Source organism: Carcharhinus amblyrhynchos, chromosome 20 (assembly GCF_965287045.1).
Source record: "Carcharhinus amblyrhynchos chromosome 20, sCarAmb.v2.hapA, whole genome shotgun sequence".
Classification (NCBI taxonomy): domain Eukaryota; kingdom Metazoa; phylum Chordata; class Chondrichthyes; order Carcharhiniformes; family Carcharhinidae; genus Carcharhinus; species Carcharhinus amblyrhynchos.
In genome coordinates this window covers 11804344-11820113 of record NC_137343.1, presented here as the reverse complement: position 1 = coordinate 11820113, position 15770 = coordinate 11804344, and the positions used below count along the sequence as shown (strand labels likewise).

At 46.4% G+C, this 15770-nt stretch overlaps 1 protein-coding gene across 1 annotated transcript in view; it reads left to right on the top strand.

The window, feature by feature from the left end:
- The window catches only part of sez6l (seizure related 6 homolog (mouse)-like), a 252818-nt gene that overhangs the window by 202404 nt on the left and 34644 nt on the right, over positions 1-15770 (top strand). The window contains exons 10-11 of the mRNA XM_080208081.1: positions 3910-4106; positions 14106-14300. Coding sequence (XP_080064207.1) covers positions 3910-4106; positions 14106-14300 — 392 coding nt within the window. The remainder of the gene's footprint in view (positions 1-3909; positions 4107-14105; positions 14301-15770) is intronic.

Sequence of the window (15770 nt, the reverse complement as noted above, 5' to 3'; positions counted from 1 at the left end):
ATTCAGTTATGAGCCACGAGAGAGGGGAGTATTTCAGTGACTGCGGTACTTTGTGTTTGGGTGATGTAGCTGCTATGGTTGGATCGTGTGTGCTAACTACAAGATGTGAGTGTAAGTATGATAACAGGGCTAAATGTGTGAGGATAAGCAGGAGCTAGGAACGTTCGATGTGAGTTGATGTTGATTAACATTGTTGTATGTGAGCAATGGGAGAGTGTTTAAATGGACAGCTCCTGAGGCAACTGGTTCAGATCCTAGGTAATGTCATTAGGAGATCCATTCGCTGATCTTAACAATTTTCTGAATCTGTATCCTGATGTTCAGTGTTGGACTGCTGGCATTGGTCCGCCATGGCGACTTGCTCCCATTGGCTTTTCAAAATCTGTCTGGAGGACATCTTGAACCTAATTAGGTTGAGGACATCACTCCTTCTCTCCAGCTCTGACAGGAAAGACTCCACTACAGCATCTGAAAATCTTGGAGTGTATTTCTCCCGTGACTCCATTATTCACTCTTCCTGAAGGTCAGACTGCCTTACGCAGTCACTTCCACAATGGGTTTCTCCTTCAAGACGTTGTTATGATCAGGTTCGGAAGGGTCCCGTCTTTCCCTCTCATCACTTAATTGGAACATGGTTTCAGTGAGTGTTTAACTGTTTATGTGCTGTGTTCATAAAAGAAGCCATCAGATAGATTTGCACATGCGTATACACACACATACACACATGCACTTATAGAAACACACACACACACACACACATATGAGAGAGATAGAGAGTGAGAGATAGGACGTGGTTTTCTCCCATTAGCATCTCTGTTACTTGACCTCTAACTGTAGAGAAAGGAGAAGCTTAAACACACAAATGGCGGATCTGTCAAACAACCATCACGCTGTCATTAAAATATGGTCATTACCAGTATATTGCTCCTTGTAACTTAATCAGTTAAAGTCTGGGAATCCCTCTCTCTTAGCCAATGTCAGATTGTCCACGCAATTAGCTTTATTGATTTGTTAATGGGCACAGTCTTTGTGGTTCACTCATGTCCCTCTGGTCATTGTCTGGATGAGTCTTTGAAGACAATCTGGGAGAACAGAGTTGGGACAATTACTGGCTCCACAAACCCAACCTGGGATAAAGTGCCTCGAAGTTCCAGTTTCCAATCTGAGGGGGAACTGGTTGAAAATGGGAGTTTTGGCAGGTGAACCCAGGAAGAGTTTAGAGGCTGTTGGGTACCAAAATGGGAAGGGTGAAAGGCCTGCCTTGGTGCTCTGACAGCTTGTCAAAGTGGAAAAAATAACAGCCCCACACATTCTCCATACTTAAACCATGCCCCCCATCCATTCCCTTCCTAAGCCATCCATGCTCTCCATTACAACATAGTCCCCTCTCCACCCAAGCCTCCATTGCCACTGATACCAACCTATGACTTTCTATCCACCTTCCGGGGCTCTGTGCCAACTATATCCTCTGCCCACCCCATGACCCTTTATAGCTATAATCCAATTTAGTGCCAACTCATGCCAACCCATGTCCAACCATCACTACCTTTTGCCCTTAAATCTACCATCCAACTCACTCCATGTCCACCGTGGACAGAACGTAGGACTCGTGCTGTGATGAAATAAATTTCTTAAGAGTCTTTGATGAATTCACTATTTCAAATAAAGAACACTCTCAATTCACTACATTTAATCTCCATTAATCCCTTATGAAAATGAGTATTTGTATATATAGTTCCACTTCAAAGAGTTTATAAACCACTTAGAACTGTCAATCAAACTATGATCTGAGAAGCACCCCACTGTGTTAATGATAGGTTCTGAAATCAGCACTAATCATGTAAGTATAAGTCTCAGTCTTTTGTTAACAGAGTAAAATAGCAAGCTCTGATCTTTTTTAACACTATTGATGTCGATGCAGATTCAATGGGCCGAATGGCTTCCTTCTGCACTGTAGGGATTCTATGAAAATCTATGAATTCTGAAAAAATGAAAGCTTTCCCCTGTTTCTCATGACAGAAAACAGTGTCCTTGCTTGGTTTGATGACTGGTCTTGTCACTGGGTGATAGGGTTGAGAGTTAATGCTTTGAGTTTAAGCTTATAGCCAAAATTGACGGCAAGAGCCTGAGAGATGCTGGACTGTTGGGAGATGCTGTCTTTGATTGAGATGTTATACCAAGATCCTGTCAGGTGAATCTTGAATAACCTTTTTTAACGAAAAGAGCGTTGAGCCCTGACCAACATGAAACGTTCTGTCCACTGTGCCTCTCAACCAGTGACAGTAAATAAAAAAAAACAGGGTCACTTTGACTACCATATTGAGACAGCTGTCAAGCACGCCTTTTTTTAAATGAGTTATCAATGCAGAGGGACAAACCACTCAGGACCCTTCAGCACCACTTGGCAAAGGTGATAGTTTTTTTTCAAGTCAACTTTTCTGTGGAGCCACTGGGAGATTTGAACCCGGATCCCCAGAACATTAGCTGAGTTTCTGCATTAATAATCTAGCAATCATATCACTAAGCCATTGTCTCCCTTTAAATTGTTCTTTAGTGTCAGGAGGGATCAGCAAGATAAATGCGTGGGGTTACAGGGGTAGGGCCTGCATGGCATTGTTGTCGGAGCAGGCTCGATGGGCCAAATGGCCTCCTTCTGCGCTGCAGGGATTCTATGAAAATCTATGAATTGCTCTGCTGCATTATACCAATACTTCACCAAATGACTCATTGAAATCCACGTAAGGACGTAAAGTTGCTTTTTCCAGAAAAAGTTCGGCCTGGAGGATGTAGGTGAAAGTGAATTTTTACCGTGGTTCACTGCTCTGTTCGACACTGCTGACCAGGACCACAACCTCCCCCCTCCCAACGCCACCCCCCCCCCAACCCCCGTCCCTACCCCCAGCGACCCCATCCCCCCACCTCACCCCATCTCCACCTCTCCGCCTCCCCTCATCATGGACTTCACCAAAGATTGTTTTTGATAGATCCAAACTGGTGGAGACATGATGACAGGGACTGGTCAGCTCATCCCAAACTTGTGGACGAAGCCCCAAGACCAAGTTTCAGGCCAGATTTGGGCCTCTTTGTTTCAGGTGCCGGCATTCTTGCACACTTGAGTGTGCCTGTATGTGGTGCGTGAGAAGAGGAACAGGCTAGGTTAGGATGCTCCATCTATAACCCATAACCTTCTGAAACTCGCTATTGAGGTTCATCCTTGGGGAATAGCATTTAGCTCTGAGGTTTTGTGATGTGATGTCTGTGAGCCTTTAAGGATTTTATCTTAAACTGCCCTCCGTCACTATCCACCATGAGATGTGACGTGAAAACTGTATACTCTGAACACAGCAAGAGTCCCACAGGTCAGGGACCTCTACATAGCCTCCCAGTTACCATTGTATACCAATGGCCTTACCTTAAAATTTGTTTCCCTAAACCTTGTTGTACGACTGATATAATTGAGAAAAAGAGAAGGGCGCAACACTAGATACTGGAGGTCGGTTCTTACCCTTGGAACTTAACCCCAGTATGGGGCAATTATAGCACTGCTGTCTCACAGCGCCAGGGACCCCAGGTTCGATTCCCGTATTGGGCCATTTTCTGTGCCGAGTCTGCATATTCTCCTTGTGTCTGCGTGGGTTTCTTCCACGTGCTCCAGTTTCCTCCCATTGTCTAAATGATGTGCAGGTTAGATGCATTAACCACGCTAAATTCTACCACAGTGTACCCATTCAGGCACCAGAGTGTGGCGACAAAGGGATTTTCACAGTGACTCCATTGCAGTGTTAACGTAAGGCTGCTTGTGACATTAATAATACGGACTGTTAAAAACTTGATGTCAGGACCAGGAGGAAGGAAATTAAAGATCAAATTGTGGATGTTAATTGTCACTTTCTTCTTCTTCTTGCACAGCCTGAACCTCACAAACAGCGACATATTATCCCTGTACGATGGAGATGATTTAACTGTGAGGATTCTTGGACAATACGTTGGAAGCAATGCCCCCTTAAAGGTTTACTCCACAACTTCCGACCTCACTGTCAGATTCCACTCAGATCCAGCTGGCTTGATCTTTGGAAAGGGACAGGGATTTATCATGAACTATTACGGTGAGCGACCCTCTCTTTCTGAAGACAATAATGTTCTAGCGTTGCAGCACCTTCTTTTAATGTAAGGAAATGCCCCAAGGCACATCACAGAGGCAAATAAAATGGATACTGACCTACAGAATGAGATGGTTTGAGGAGTGGCTGAATTCTTGGCTCTTAAGAATGGAGTGGCCAGAGTGGTGGGGTGAAAGTTGGTAATGAAACCAGATTCAAAGGAAGGAAGTGTTTGGGAGAAGATCTGAAGGGGTTTACAGAAGTAAGCAGGGTGGAGGCTGTGAAGGGATTTAAACGTCAGTATGAGCAGATTAAATTTGAGACAATTTGGAAACCAATGTGTTCCATAAAGACTGGGATGAGTGTCGGATAGGATACGGACAGAAAATTCTGGGTGCACCAGCTTAAAGATGAAGCTTGAAAGGCCGAAAAGTGTTTTGGAATTATCCCAGTCTGGAGGCGACAGAGGCAGTGGATGAGGGTTTAGCGGTGGATGATCTTTTTAGTGGGAGATGTTTTCCCACACACGTGGGAAATAGAAAGTGGAGCCAGGCCTAAGCAAACTTTAGGGTGGCCGTTTCAGTGAGACAGAGGAGGTGGTTTGACCTTGTGTTTCCGGAAATTTCCAGGGCCCTCGCTGAGACAGCCTACACTTTTGAAGGAAGATCAGTACAGTGTTCACCGTGCTGTATTTCTGCATAGTCTGCAGTTAGCCAGGAGCTTAAGCAGAATTCATCTCTGAATACACTGACCTTGAAGCAAAAACCACTTTTGAAAGAGAATGTGAGCAGAATCAAGATTTGACATAGTGTATTACTGACAATAAGCGCTGTAACATTGTGAAGGGTAATTACAGATCCAAGCAAGCAAATGAAAGCTCTGTAAATGACAATGGATTGTAATCATTTCCTCTTAACTACAAAACAGACATTCAATATTTGGAGTAACCGCAGCTGGAATTTAAAGAACGATGTTTTTCTTTTAAAGGGACACTCCTCAGATCCCCAGCAGTCCAGTTTCTAACTGTGCTGAAGAATTGAACCATTGTTGACCCACAGGCTTTGAACCCTGGTCTGTATGGAGTTAAGAACATAAGAACATAAGAACATAAGAAATAGGAGCAGGAGTAGGCCATCTAGCCCTTCGAGCCTGCCCCGCCATTCAATAAGATCATGGCTGATCTGTCGTGGCTCAGTTCCACTTTCCCGCCCTCTCCCCATAACCCTTAATCCCCTCTCTTATCAAGAACCCATCAACCCGCTTCTTAAAAATATTTAGCGAGGCAGCCTCCACCACTTCAACGGGCAGAGAATTCCAGAGATTCACCACCCTTTGAGTGAAGAAGTTCCTCCTCAACTCCGTTCTAAACCGCCTCCCCTTTATCTTGAGGCTGTGCCCCCTAGTCCTACTGTCTTTTTTGAGCGGGAAGAGTCTCTCCACCTCTATCCTATCCATCCCATTCATCATCTTAAGATCTCTGTGTTATAATGGTAGTCAGTACCCCCAAACTAGGGAAGAGATAACTCCATCAGTGTTCCCACCTATGATTGTTGTCCGTTGCCTGCTGCTGGGACGGGACTAACAGGTGAGATGCTTTCTCCCGCCTCCCATCATCTCCTAACCGTCAAGTATAGCCAAGGACAACAAAAACAGAAAACGCTGGAAAATCTCCGCAGTCCTGACAATATCGGTGGAGCGAGAATGGAACCAACGTTTCGAGTCTGGCTGACCCTTCGTCAGAGTTAAGAGCAAAGAAAATCAGAAAAGATTTATACTATGAAAGTGAGGGTAGAGGGGCAAAGGGAATGTAAATGAGAATGAAAAAGGTTGAGTAAGGTGCTAGTAGTGTCCATTATGTGATCAGAATGTAGGAATGGAGGTACAGACTGTTCAGGGACTGCCTGAGGAATGTGGCAGTTGCCTTGAAAGAGGGGTGGGGGCGATGTTGAGGGAAAGATGCAGAGCAAGAATGGAGAAGTGGAAAAATGGAAGTGAGAATGAAGGAAGGTAAAAATGGATGAACGAGATGAAAAGGAGAAATGGAATAAAATAAATGGGAATGGGGTGAAGGTGGAGGGGAGAGTTCGTGCTCTGAAATTGTTGAACTCAATGATCAGTCCGGGAGGCTGTAAAGTGCCAAATCGGAAGATGAGGTGCTGTTCGTCCAGTTTGCTCCGGCGTTTGCTAGAACATTGCAAAAGGCCAAGGACGGACATGTGGACAGGACAGTGGGGGGTGTATTGAAGTGGTAAGCAACAGGAATGTCTGCGTCCTGCTTGCAGACGAACCAAAGGCGTTCAGCAAAGCAGTCACCCAGTCTGCGTTAGGTCTCCCCAGTGTAGAGTAAACCGCATTGGGAGCACTGAATGCAATAGATTAGATTGAAGGAGATGCATGAGAAACATTGCTTCACCTGAGAAGGGTGTTTAGGTCCTGGGACGGTGAGCAGGGAGGAGGGAAAGGGGCAGGTGCTGCACCTTATACGACTTAATGGGAAGGTGCTGTGGGCAAGGAGATGAAGTGTTGGGTGTGACGGATGAGTAGACAAGGGTGTCCCGGAGAGAATGATCCCTGCAGAATGCTGACGGGGGGAGCGAGGGGGAGATGTATTGAGTGGTGGCATCATGCTGGAGTTAGTGGAAATGGCAGAGGATGATTCTTTAAATGCAGAGGATGGTGGGGTGCAAAGGGAGGCCTGATTCTGGTTCTGGGAGAGAGGAGAGCTGAGGTTTCAGTTGGAGTATTGTACCCAATTCTGGGCACTGAATTTTAGGAAGGATGTCAAGTCCTCGGGCCAGTTGTGGAGACGATATGCCAGAATTATATCATTTAATGTGGAGAGATTGATGGGGTCATTCTACTTAGAGCAGAGAAGATTAAAGTTTAAAGTTTATTTATTAATGACAAGTAGACTTACATTAACATTGTAATGAAGTTACTGCGAAAATCTCCTGGTCGTCACACCCTGGTGCCTGTTCGGGTACACGAAGGAAGAATTTAGCATGGCCAATGCACCTAACCAGCACTTCTTTCAGACTGTGGAAGGAAACTGGAGTACCTGGTGGAAACCCATATGGACATGGGGAGAATGTGCAAATGCTGCACAGATAGTGACCCAAGCCAGGAATGGAACTAAGGTGCCTGGTACTGTGAGGCAGCAGTGCTAACCACTGTGCCATCGTGATGCCAGTTAAGCAAAGGTTTAATAATGGTATTCAAAATTGATGGGGGATTGGGGAGGGTTTGTTTAGATAGGGAGATTGATAACCAGGACACAGTGGTTTAAGGTAGTAGCCGTAATTTTACCGCCCCACCCGCCATGGGAATCGGAGCAGGCGAGGAACGGACAATGGGGAGGTCCATTGTTATAATTTCAGCACAGATGAGGCTTTAAAATCCCACCCGGTGGATACAAGACCATGGGGTATGTGAGGATTTTGTTCTCCTGAACAGCAGTTTGTTATGATCGGGAACTCTCTGTCTAGTAGTAATAGTAGTAATAGTGGAAGAAGATTCAATGGTAACTTTCACAAAGGAATTGGATATCTACTTGGAAGAGGAAAGAGAAAAGGGGAGCAGACCTAATTGTAAAGCTCTTTCAAAGAGCTGGCACAGGCACAATGGGCCGAAGGGTCTTTTCCTGTTCTGTATATTTTTGTGAAAGGATAGGAAGAAAATTGGTGGAGAGAGTGAGGAGCAAGCAACATTATCTTTATGTTGTGAAAAGCTTGTCACTTGCGTACATTACACAGATGTGTAAGAGATACGCTACCTCATAATCCCAACTGCCCATGCATTTGTCAGGTGAGTATTTTGTATTTTAATATATTCACACCAGCCATAATCTACAAGTAGCATGTATAAACACATTCAAAGGCTTCAATTAAACTAAGTCATTAATAGACACTTTTAAACTGTATAATTACAAGACAGTAAATTTGTTGGCAGTGATGTATAAGGCAGTAATTCATTCTTGGCTGGTTTGATATAAACAGAAAAAAAAAATGAAGCTTAAGTGATTTATGAGGATGAGCGGAGACATGGGATTGAATTATTGCTTCGCGTCGGAGCCAGACACCTGGTACTCACTGCTTTGCTTCATTTCGACTTGGATTTCCTTCTCCAGTTTACTCCCTTCCTCTTTACAAAAGGCTGACTCGAGCTGAAGTACGATCCAACGAGTCATTGAGCTGTCTGCTACTCCATCCAAGTGGCCCTACACCAGCGGTGGGTTACCCGCAGCCCAGGGGCCACATACGGCCCATCTGGGTCCTGAGTGCAGCCATTGCCCACTAGCTACATACACTGGTTTCCGTTTATGTCATTTTTTTTCCCTACTGGCATGACTGAACTGATTCACACGCAAAGCGAGGGCACGTGAGGTGAGGTGTGTGCTGATAGCTCACAACAATGACTGTGAGAGCCACGCACTCCCTCTGTGTCCAAACTTTTAACGCTTGTAGTTGATGGCAGTTCTATGACTGTATAAATGATTAGCATTCTCTAAAATTTGTGTAATACTGGGAGTGTATTAATGTAGTCAATCTTATTCTAGGATCAGAGTGAGTCAGCAAACCCAATTTCAACCTTGTGTAAGCGTAAGGTTGAAATTGAGATGAAGGAGGAACACTCAGTGTCCTGCTTACTGTGCTCTGCCCCCCCCCCCAATCCACTCTCCATCCTCTCACTCACACCATCCCTCCAGACCACCCTCCCCACTCACAGGGTCAGGGGAATGTGGGATTTGGGGGGGCTGGGAGGGAACGGGGAGTGGAAGGGTGGGGGGAAGGTGGGAAGGGCAGGTTTGGGGTAGGGAAGGGGGAGTGGGAGGGTCGGAGGAAAGTGGGAAGGGGCAGGGTCGGGGGAAGGGGAAGTGAAAGAGTTGGGGGTGGTGGGAGTGGGAGGGTCAGCGGGAATGGGGAGTGGGAGGGTTGGGGGAAAGTGCAAGGGGCAGGGTCAGGGATAGTGAGAGTGGGAGGGTCGGGGGTGGTGGGAGTGGGAGGCCCGGGGGAATTGGGGAGTGGGAGGGTCGGGGAAAGTGGGAGGGGCAGGGTCAGGGGGAAGAGGGAGTGTGAGGGTCGGGGGTGGTGAGAGTGGGAGTGGGAGGGTCAGGGGTGGAGGGAGTGGGAGGTTCGGGGGAATGGGGACTGGGAGGGTTGGGGAAAGTGGGAGGGGCAGGGTCGGGGGTAAGGGGGAGTGGGAGGGTCAGGGATTGGTGAGAGTGGGAGGGCCAAGGGAATGGGGTGTGGGCGGGTCGGGGGAATGGGGAGTGGGAGGGTCAGGGAGTGGTGGGAGTGGGAGGGTTGAGGGGTGGTGGGAGTGGGATGGTCGGGGGATTGGGGAATGTGAGGATCGGGGGGACGAGGGAGTGGGAGGGTCGGGGTGTGGTGAGAGTGGGAGGGTCAAGGGGAAGGGAGAGTGGGAGGGTCGGGGTGTGGTGAGAGTGGGAGGGCCGGGGGGTGGCAGGAATGGGAGGGTCGGGGGGGTGGTGAGGATGGGAGGGTCAGGGGATGGTGAGTGTGGGAGGATCGGGGGTGGTGGGACTGGGAGGACCGGGGGGAATGGGGAGTGGGAGAGTCGGGGGAAATTGGGAGGGGCAGAGTCAGGGGGAGTGGGAGAGTCGTGGAATGGTGAGAGTGGGAGGGTCGGGGGGATGATGAGACCAGAACAGAAGATTGTTTTTAAGGGAGAGTGAGCATGTACAGTGACTGCAGTAAAACAAAAAATGGGGGGGCAGCTTTGTTGAGGGAGCTTTCCAGGAGAGATATGCACAATTATTCTTAAGCACACCCTTAAGACATCTACCAGATCTCCAGTGGTGTGAGTACACCAATCTGAGAATTTTCCATTTTGGGAAGCAGTGATGTAACAGATCACCAAATGGTATTCCTCAGTAACAACCCCAGCACCCTTCATTTTCTCCCTCTTGGCGATAAATTGGGAGCAACGTTAATACTCCAGCAGTACTGTGACAGGCAATCAGATCACTCATCCCAACCCCAACACTGAACCCAGAATACAGCTGTTTGATACTCCCAGAATAATAGTTACATTGCTTACTTCCCTACAGAGCATTGCTGAAGATCACTACAGAACTATTTATATGTTAATGAGATTCTGTTGACATTCTTATAGATAATTCATTGATGTGTTAAAAGAATAAGAAAGGTTGGCATTTATAAAGCACCTTTCCTGACATCAAAACATCCCAAAATATTTTACTGCCACTGAAGTACTTCTGAAATGTTAATCAATGTTGTAACATGAGGAACATGCAACTAATTGGCACACAGCAAGATCCCACAAGGTGATAATGACTGGATAGTCTGTTTTAGTGATGTTAGCTGAGGGATAAATATGTCCACCCAAGACAGCAAACAAAGCCTCATTTTATGTCTCAGATGGAAGATAGCATTTCGATCAGTGCAACACCCATTCAGTCCTGCCTAGATTTTATGCTTAAATCTCAGGAGTGGGCTTCTCTGGGGATAGACTCAGAGCCAAGAGTGCTGCCCATTGAACCTAGGCATTTTTATAACTATCCTGTAATGGTGGGAGTGGAAGTGTCGGAGGCTTGTTGAGTGTTGAGGCGAAGAGCAAAGCGATGGGAGATTCCAGAGAGGGAGGAGTAGATTAGAATCTCCTCGCTCCTAACCATTGTGGTGGGCTGTTCAGGGGCTATGAGCTGCTGTGACAGAATGCACTTTTATATCCACGTTATTGTCTGGAGCTATGGATAGTGATGATAGGGATTCCAACATTCATTCCACGGCAGTGCTGATCCAGAATCTCTCCCATTCTTACAGCCTGCCGTAGGCATGTGTTGGAGTGATTTGCAAGCTGCTAGTCAACCTGTTTGACAACATTATCAACCTCTGTTCCTTGGCCATCAAGTCCTGAGGTGGGACCTGAACTTAGAGCACCAGGCTCTCAGATAGGGTGGCTACCTACTGCGACGCAAGGCCATCTTAACTCAAAGAGGAGGGGTTAAATCATTAAACCCATTGCTGAACTTGAGACGCAAGGGGAAAATGTGTTCATCTTTTAAGTCATTTTTTCATTCTTTCATGGGATGTTGGTGCCATCGGCAAGGTCAGCATTTGCTGCCCAATCCTAATTCCCCTTCAGCAGATGGTGGTGTGCCACCTTCTTGAACCACCACAGTCCCTGAGGTGTAGGTACACCCTCAATGCTGTTAGGGAGAGTTTCAAGTTTTTGACCCTGAGACAGTGAAGGCAGAGCAATATATTTCCAAGTCAGGATGGTCTGGGCTTGAAGGGGAATGTGGGGGCACTGTTCCCGTGTGTTTGCTGTCCTTGTTCTTCTAGATGGTAGTGTTGATGGGTCTGGAAGATGCGGTGGAAGGAGTCTTGGCCAGTTTATCGGAGTGCATTCTGTACACATTGCTGTTAGTATACCCCAGGAAGGGGTAGGAGGGAATGAATGAATGTTTAAGGTAGTACCAGATGGAACGCTAACCAAGCAGGTTGTTTTGTCCCAGGTAGGGTTGAGCTTCCCGAGGGTTGTGATGTTGTAGGGGATGTCTTGATCCAGGGAGATGGATCTTTCTTGACTGTGTTATCAGAAGACAACATTCATTGCAACTAATTTTATAAACTGGACAAATGAAAACTAATTGTCCGATCTGAATGGATCTCAGTAGATAATAGTGGTTAGCACTGCTCCCTCACAGTGCCAGGGACCCGGATTTGATTCCGGTGTTGGGCAACCTTTAGTGTGGAGCTTGCACATTCTCCCCATGGATTTCCTCCGGATGCTCCGGTTTCGTCCCACAATCCGAAAGATGTACGGGTTAGGTTGATTGGCCATGTCAAATTGACCCTTAGAGTCAGGGGGGTTAGCAGGGTAAATGCATGGGGCTCTGGGGATAGGGCTTGGAATGGATTGTTGTTGGTGCAGGCTAGATGGGCTGAATGGCCTTCCTCTGCACTGTAGGGATTTTATGATTCGATGGTCTGGCCACTTTCATCCCAAAACTGCTGCTCCAGCAATGTTACTATTTAACCTTCCTAATCTGTGATCTTTTTACTTCCGCCAGTGACAGAGCACTTTTCCAATCTTCCTTGCTTCGTTTGTTTTGATTTATAGCTTGACGCGTTGCTGTATTTCAAATAGACAGAAATAAATTAATCACGTTGTCCCTGAAAAAATGTGATTGAGTGGCCTCGATTTTATTCTTACATAATTTCTATTTTTTTTTCGTCATGAATAAATGGTACACGAAGGGAGAGAAGGCAGACATTAGCTAAAGTCTGCCACGGCCATGTGGTACAGGTCCTGGGCTAAAAATAGAGGCAATGAAAAGCGTGAGGAGAAAGACTCGCGCAGGGCGAGCGGGTTTAGGATCTGGAACGTGATGGCCGAGGGCATGGTGGGGGCAGATTCAATCAAGGTATTCAAGAAGGAATACATTGAGGGCGGCATGGTGGCACAATGGTTAGCACTGCTGACCCACAATACCAGGGAACCGGGTTCAATTCCGGCCTCGGGTCATTGTCTGTGTGGAGTTTGCACATTCTCCCTGCGTGTTTTTCCTCAGGGTTTCGTCCCACACTCCAAAGGTGTGCAGGTTAGGTGGATTGGCCATGCTACATTGCCTCATAGTGTGGGGTGGATTAACAGGGTAAATATGTGGAGTTACGAGGACAGAGCCTAGGTGGGTTTGTTGTCAGTGCAGGCTCGATGGCCCGAATAGCCTCTGTCTGCAGTGTAGGGATTCTATGAATTGGATTATTATTTGAAAAGGGACATGGCCACAGTGAGAAAATTGGAGGGGGGGTGGTGAGCAGCACTAGGCAAATTCTTCTGTCAGAGAATGCGTATAGACACGATGGGCTGAATAGCATCTTTTTTTTATTCACTCATGGTACGCTGGCTGGGCCAGAATTTATTGCCCATCCCTAATTGCCTGAGGACAATTGCGAGCCAACAACATTGCTGTGCCTCTGGAGTCACATGTAGGCCAGACCGGGTAAGGATGGCAGATTTCCTTCCCGAAAGGATATTAGTGAACCAGATGGGTTTTTCTGACAATCGACAATGGTTTCAAGGTCATTAGTAGATTCTTAATTCCAGATTTTTCTTTATTGAATTCAAATTCCACCATCTACCATGGCAGGATTTGAACCGGGGTCCCCAGAACATAAACCAAGTTTCTGGATTAATAGTCTAGCGATAATATCACAAAGCCATCATTTCCATCCTCCTGTGCTGTAAGCATTTTGTGGTTCTGTATCAGTTATTAAAGGGGCAGCATATATTTTTGTGCTTTTATTTAATATTTTGCCCAATGCTGAGACTTGGTTCCATAATGGAGGCTGACACTGCAGTGTAGAGTTGAGGGAGTGCTGCACTGTTGGAGGTGCTGTCATACAGATGAGACGTTAAACCAGAGCCCCCTGCATGTCCTTTCAGATCAACAGTGCACTATTTTAATAAGACCAGGGAGTTGTCCCCACTGTCAATCAACATCATTGCTCTAGATCATCTTGTCATTACCACACTACTTGTTATAGGCCAGGGATAAATATTGGTCAGAAACTCAGGCTGTTCCTAAGCGCTGTGGGATCTATTACCTCCACCCAAGTGGCGGGGGGTAAAGAAAGTCTCAGGTTAGCATTCCATCTCATCTGACACTTCCCAAGAGTGGAACATTCCCTCAGCACTGCACTGGAATGTTAGCCTAGATTTTGTGTTAGGAGTGGGATTCGAACCGTCAACTCTGGCTCAGAGACAAGGGGGCTGCCATCTGAGCCATGGCTGACACTATCAGAATCGGAGTGGGCGAGGGAAGGACAATGGAAATGTCCGTTGACCTCGGGAGATAATTTCCAGTCTCACTCGAGCGAGGTGTGAGACCATTTCTCTGCACGGATAAGAACCTTCAGAAGTTTATGAAGTTGATGTGGAGGATGGAAACTGCTTAATGACTCAACATGCTGACTTCCCATTCCAATTTTTTTTTGTCTTCTGTTCTCCTTGCAGAGGTTTCTCGGAATGACACCTGCTCAGACCTTCCGGAGATTCCCAATGGCTGGAAAACCACTTCCCACAGAGAAATGGTCCGTGGAACTATGATAACTTATCAGTGTGACCCGGGATACGACATCTTAGGAAGTGACACGCTCACCTGCCAGTGGGACCTCGCGTGGAGCAGTGATCCCCCATTCTGTGAAAAAAGTAAGGGAAGCCCATCGCCCTACGTTGCCCAGCCCAGCTACAATACAAGGCAATATTTCAGTAATGTGCACAGATCATGGAAATACTTTAGTGGTTCTGACAGGGAGTTGTTATTGTGGGTGGCATGGTGGTGCAGTGGTTAGCACTGCTGCCTCACAGTGCCAGGGACCTGAGTTCGATTCCTGGCTTGGATAACTGTCTGTGTGGAGTTGCACGTTCTCTTCATGTCTGCGTGGGTTTCCTTCAGATGCTGCAGTTTTCTCTCACAGTCTGAAAGACGTGCTGGCTAGGTGGATTGGCCATGCTAAATTCTCTCCTAGTGTACCCAAGCAAGTGCCAGAGTGTGGTGACTAGGGGATTTTCACAGTGACTTCATTGCAACATTAATGTACTTGTGATACTAACAAATAAAGTTTAAAACTTGCGCTGTTAATAGAGTTGTACTGACCTATTGAATTGTATGAAATGTAAAAGACTCAAGTAAATTAGCTGCTTACTAATTTTCCCAGCATGTTGTTTTATTTTCATTTAGGGCATAGAATCCTATAGTGTAGAAAGAGGCCTTTCAACCCATCGCGTCTACCACAATCCCAGCCAAGCCCTATCACCTTAAGCCCATACATTTGCCCTAGCTAATCCCCCTGACACTAAGGGGTAATTTTAGCATGGCCAATCAACCTAACCTGTACATCTTTGTACTGTAGGAGGAAACCGGAGCACCCGGAGGAAACCCACGCAGACACGAGGAGAATGTGCCAACTCTGCACAAATAGTGACCCGAAGCTAGAATCGGGCATGATTTGTGTAGTCTACTGAAGGAGCCTCTCTATATAAACCTCTTTTTGAACATAACTTGGAAATCCTAATGACTGCGACATCTGTATTTTGATGAGAACCCTTTCTTAGAGCAGTGTTCTCACTGTTGACTGCAAATCATTATCCAATGTCAAGCGTATAACTAATACTTTATAGATCATGGGGTTCAGGTGCATTTTCAGGGATTTTGACAGCGTTATAGTTACTGATATTATCTACCCCTCCTCCTATCCTCGTGGTGACTAATGTCCAGGCAGTAGTGCCTGAGCAATATACCCAGAATGAACTATTGCTGAGGCATTGCGTGCAATCTATCATTTTGCTGCAATGAACAGTGATGGAAACCAGTGATTGATATCACAGCCATGTATTTATGCAAGATGGATTTAAACTGCTTGCAATGCTAACGCACTCACAGCTGGTGGATCTGTCTGTCAAAGCATGCAGAGGTGGCCATCCATGTAAAGGCTCAACAAAGTCCGAAACTGGACAGTCAGTGTAACACAGGCCAGTAGATATCATTAGCACGTTGGTGAGTGCGATAGGGCGAATTTCCCTGATAGCCGAGGAGACTGCGATCATCACGATCCAATGAATATGTTAATGTAATTAATACAACTGTGTGTAATGACGCCATTAACATGATTTATAATT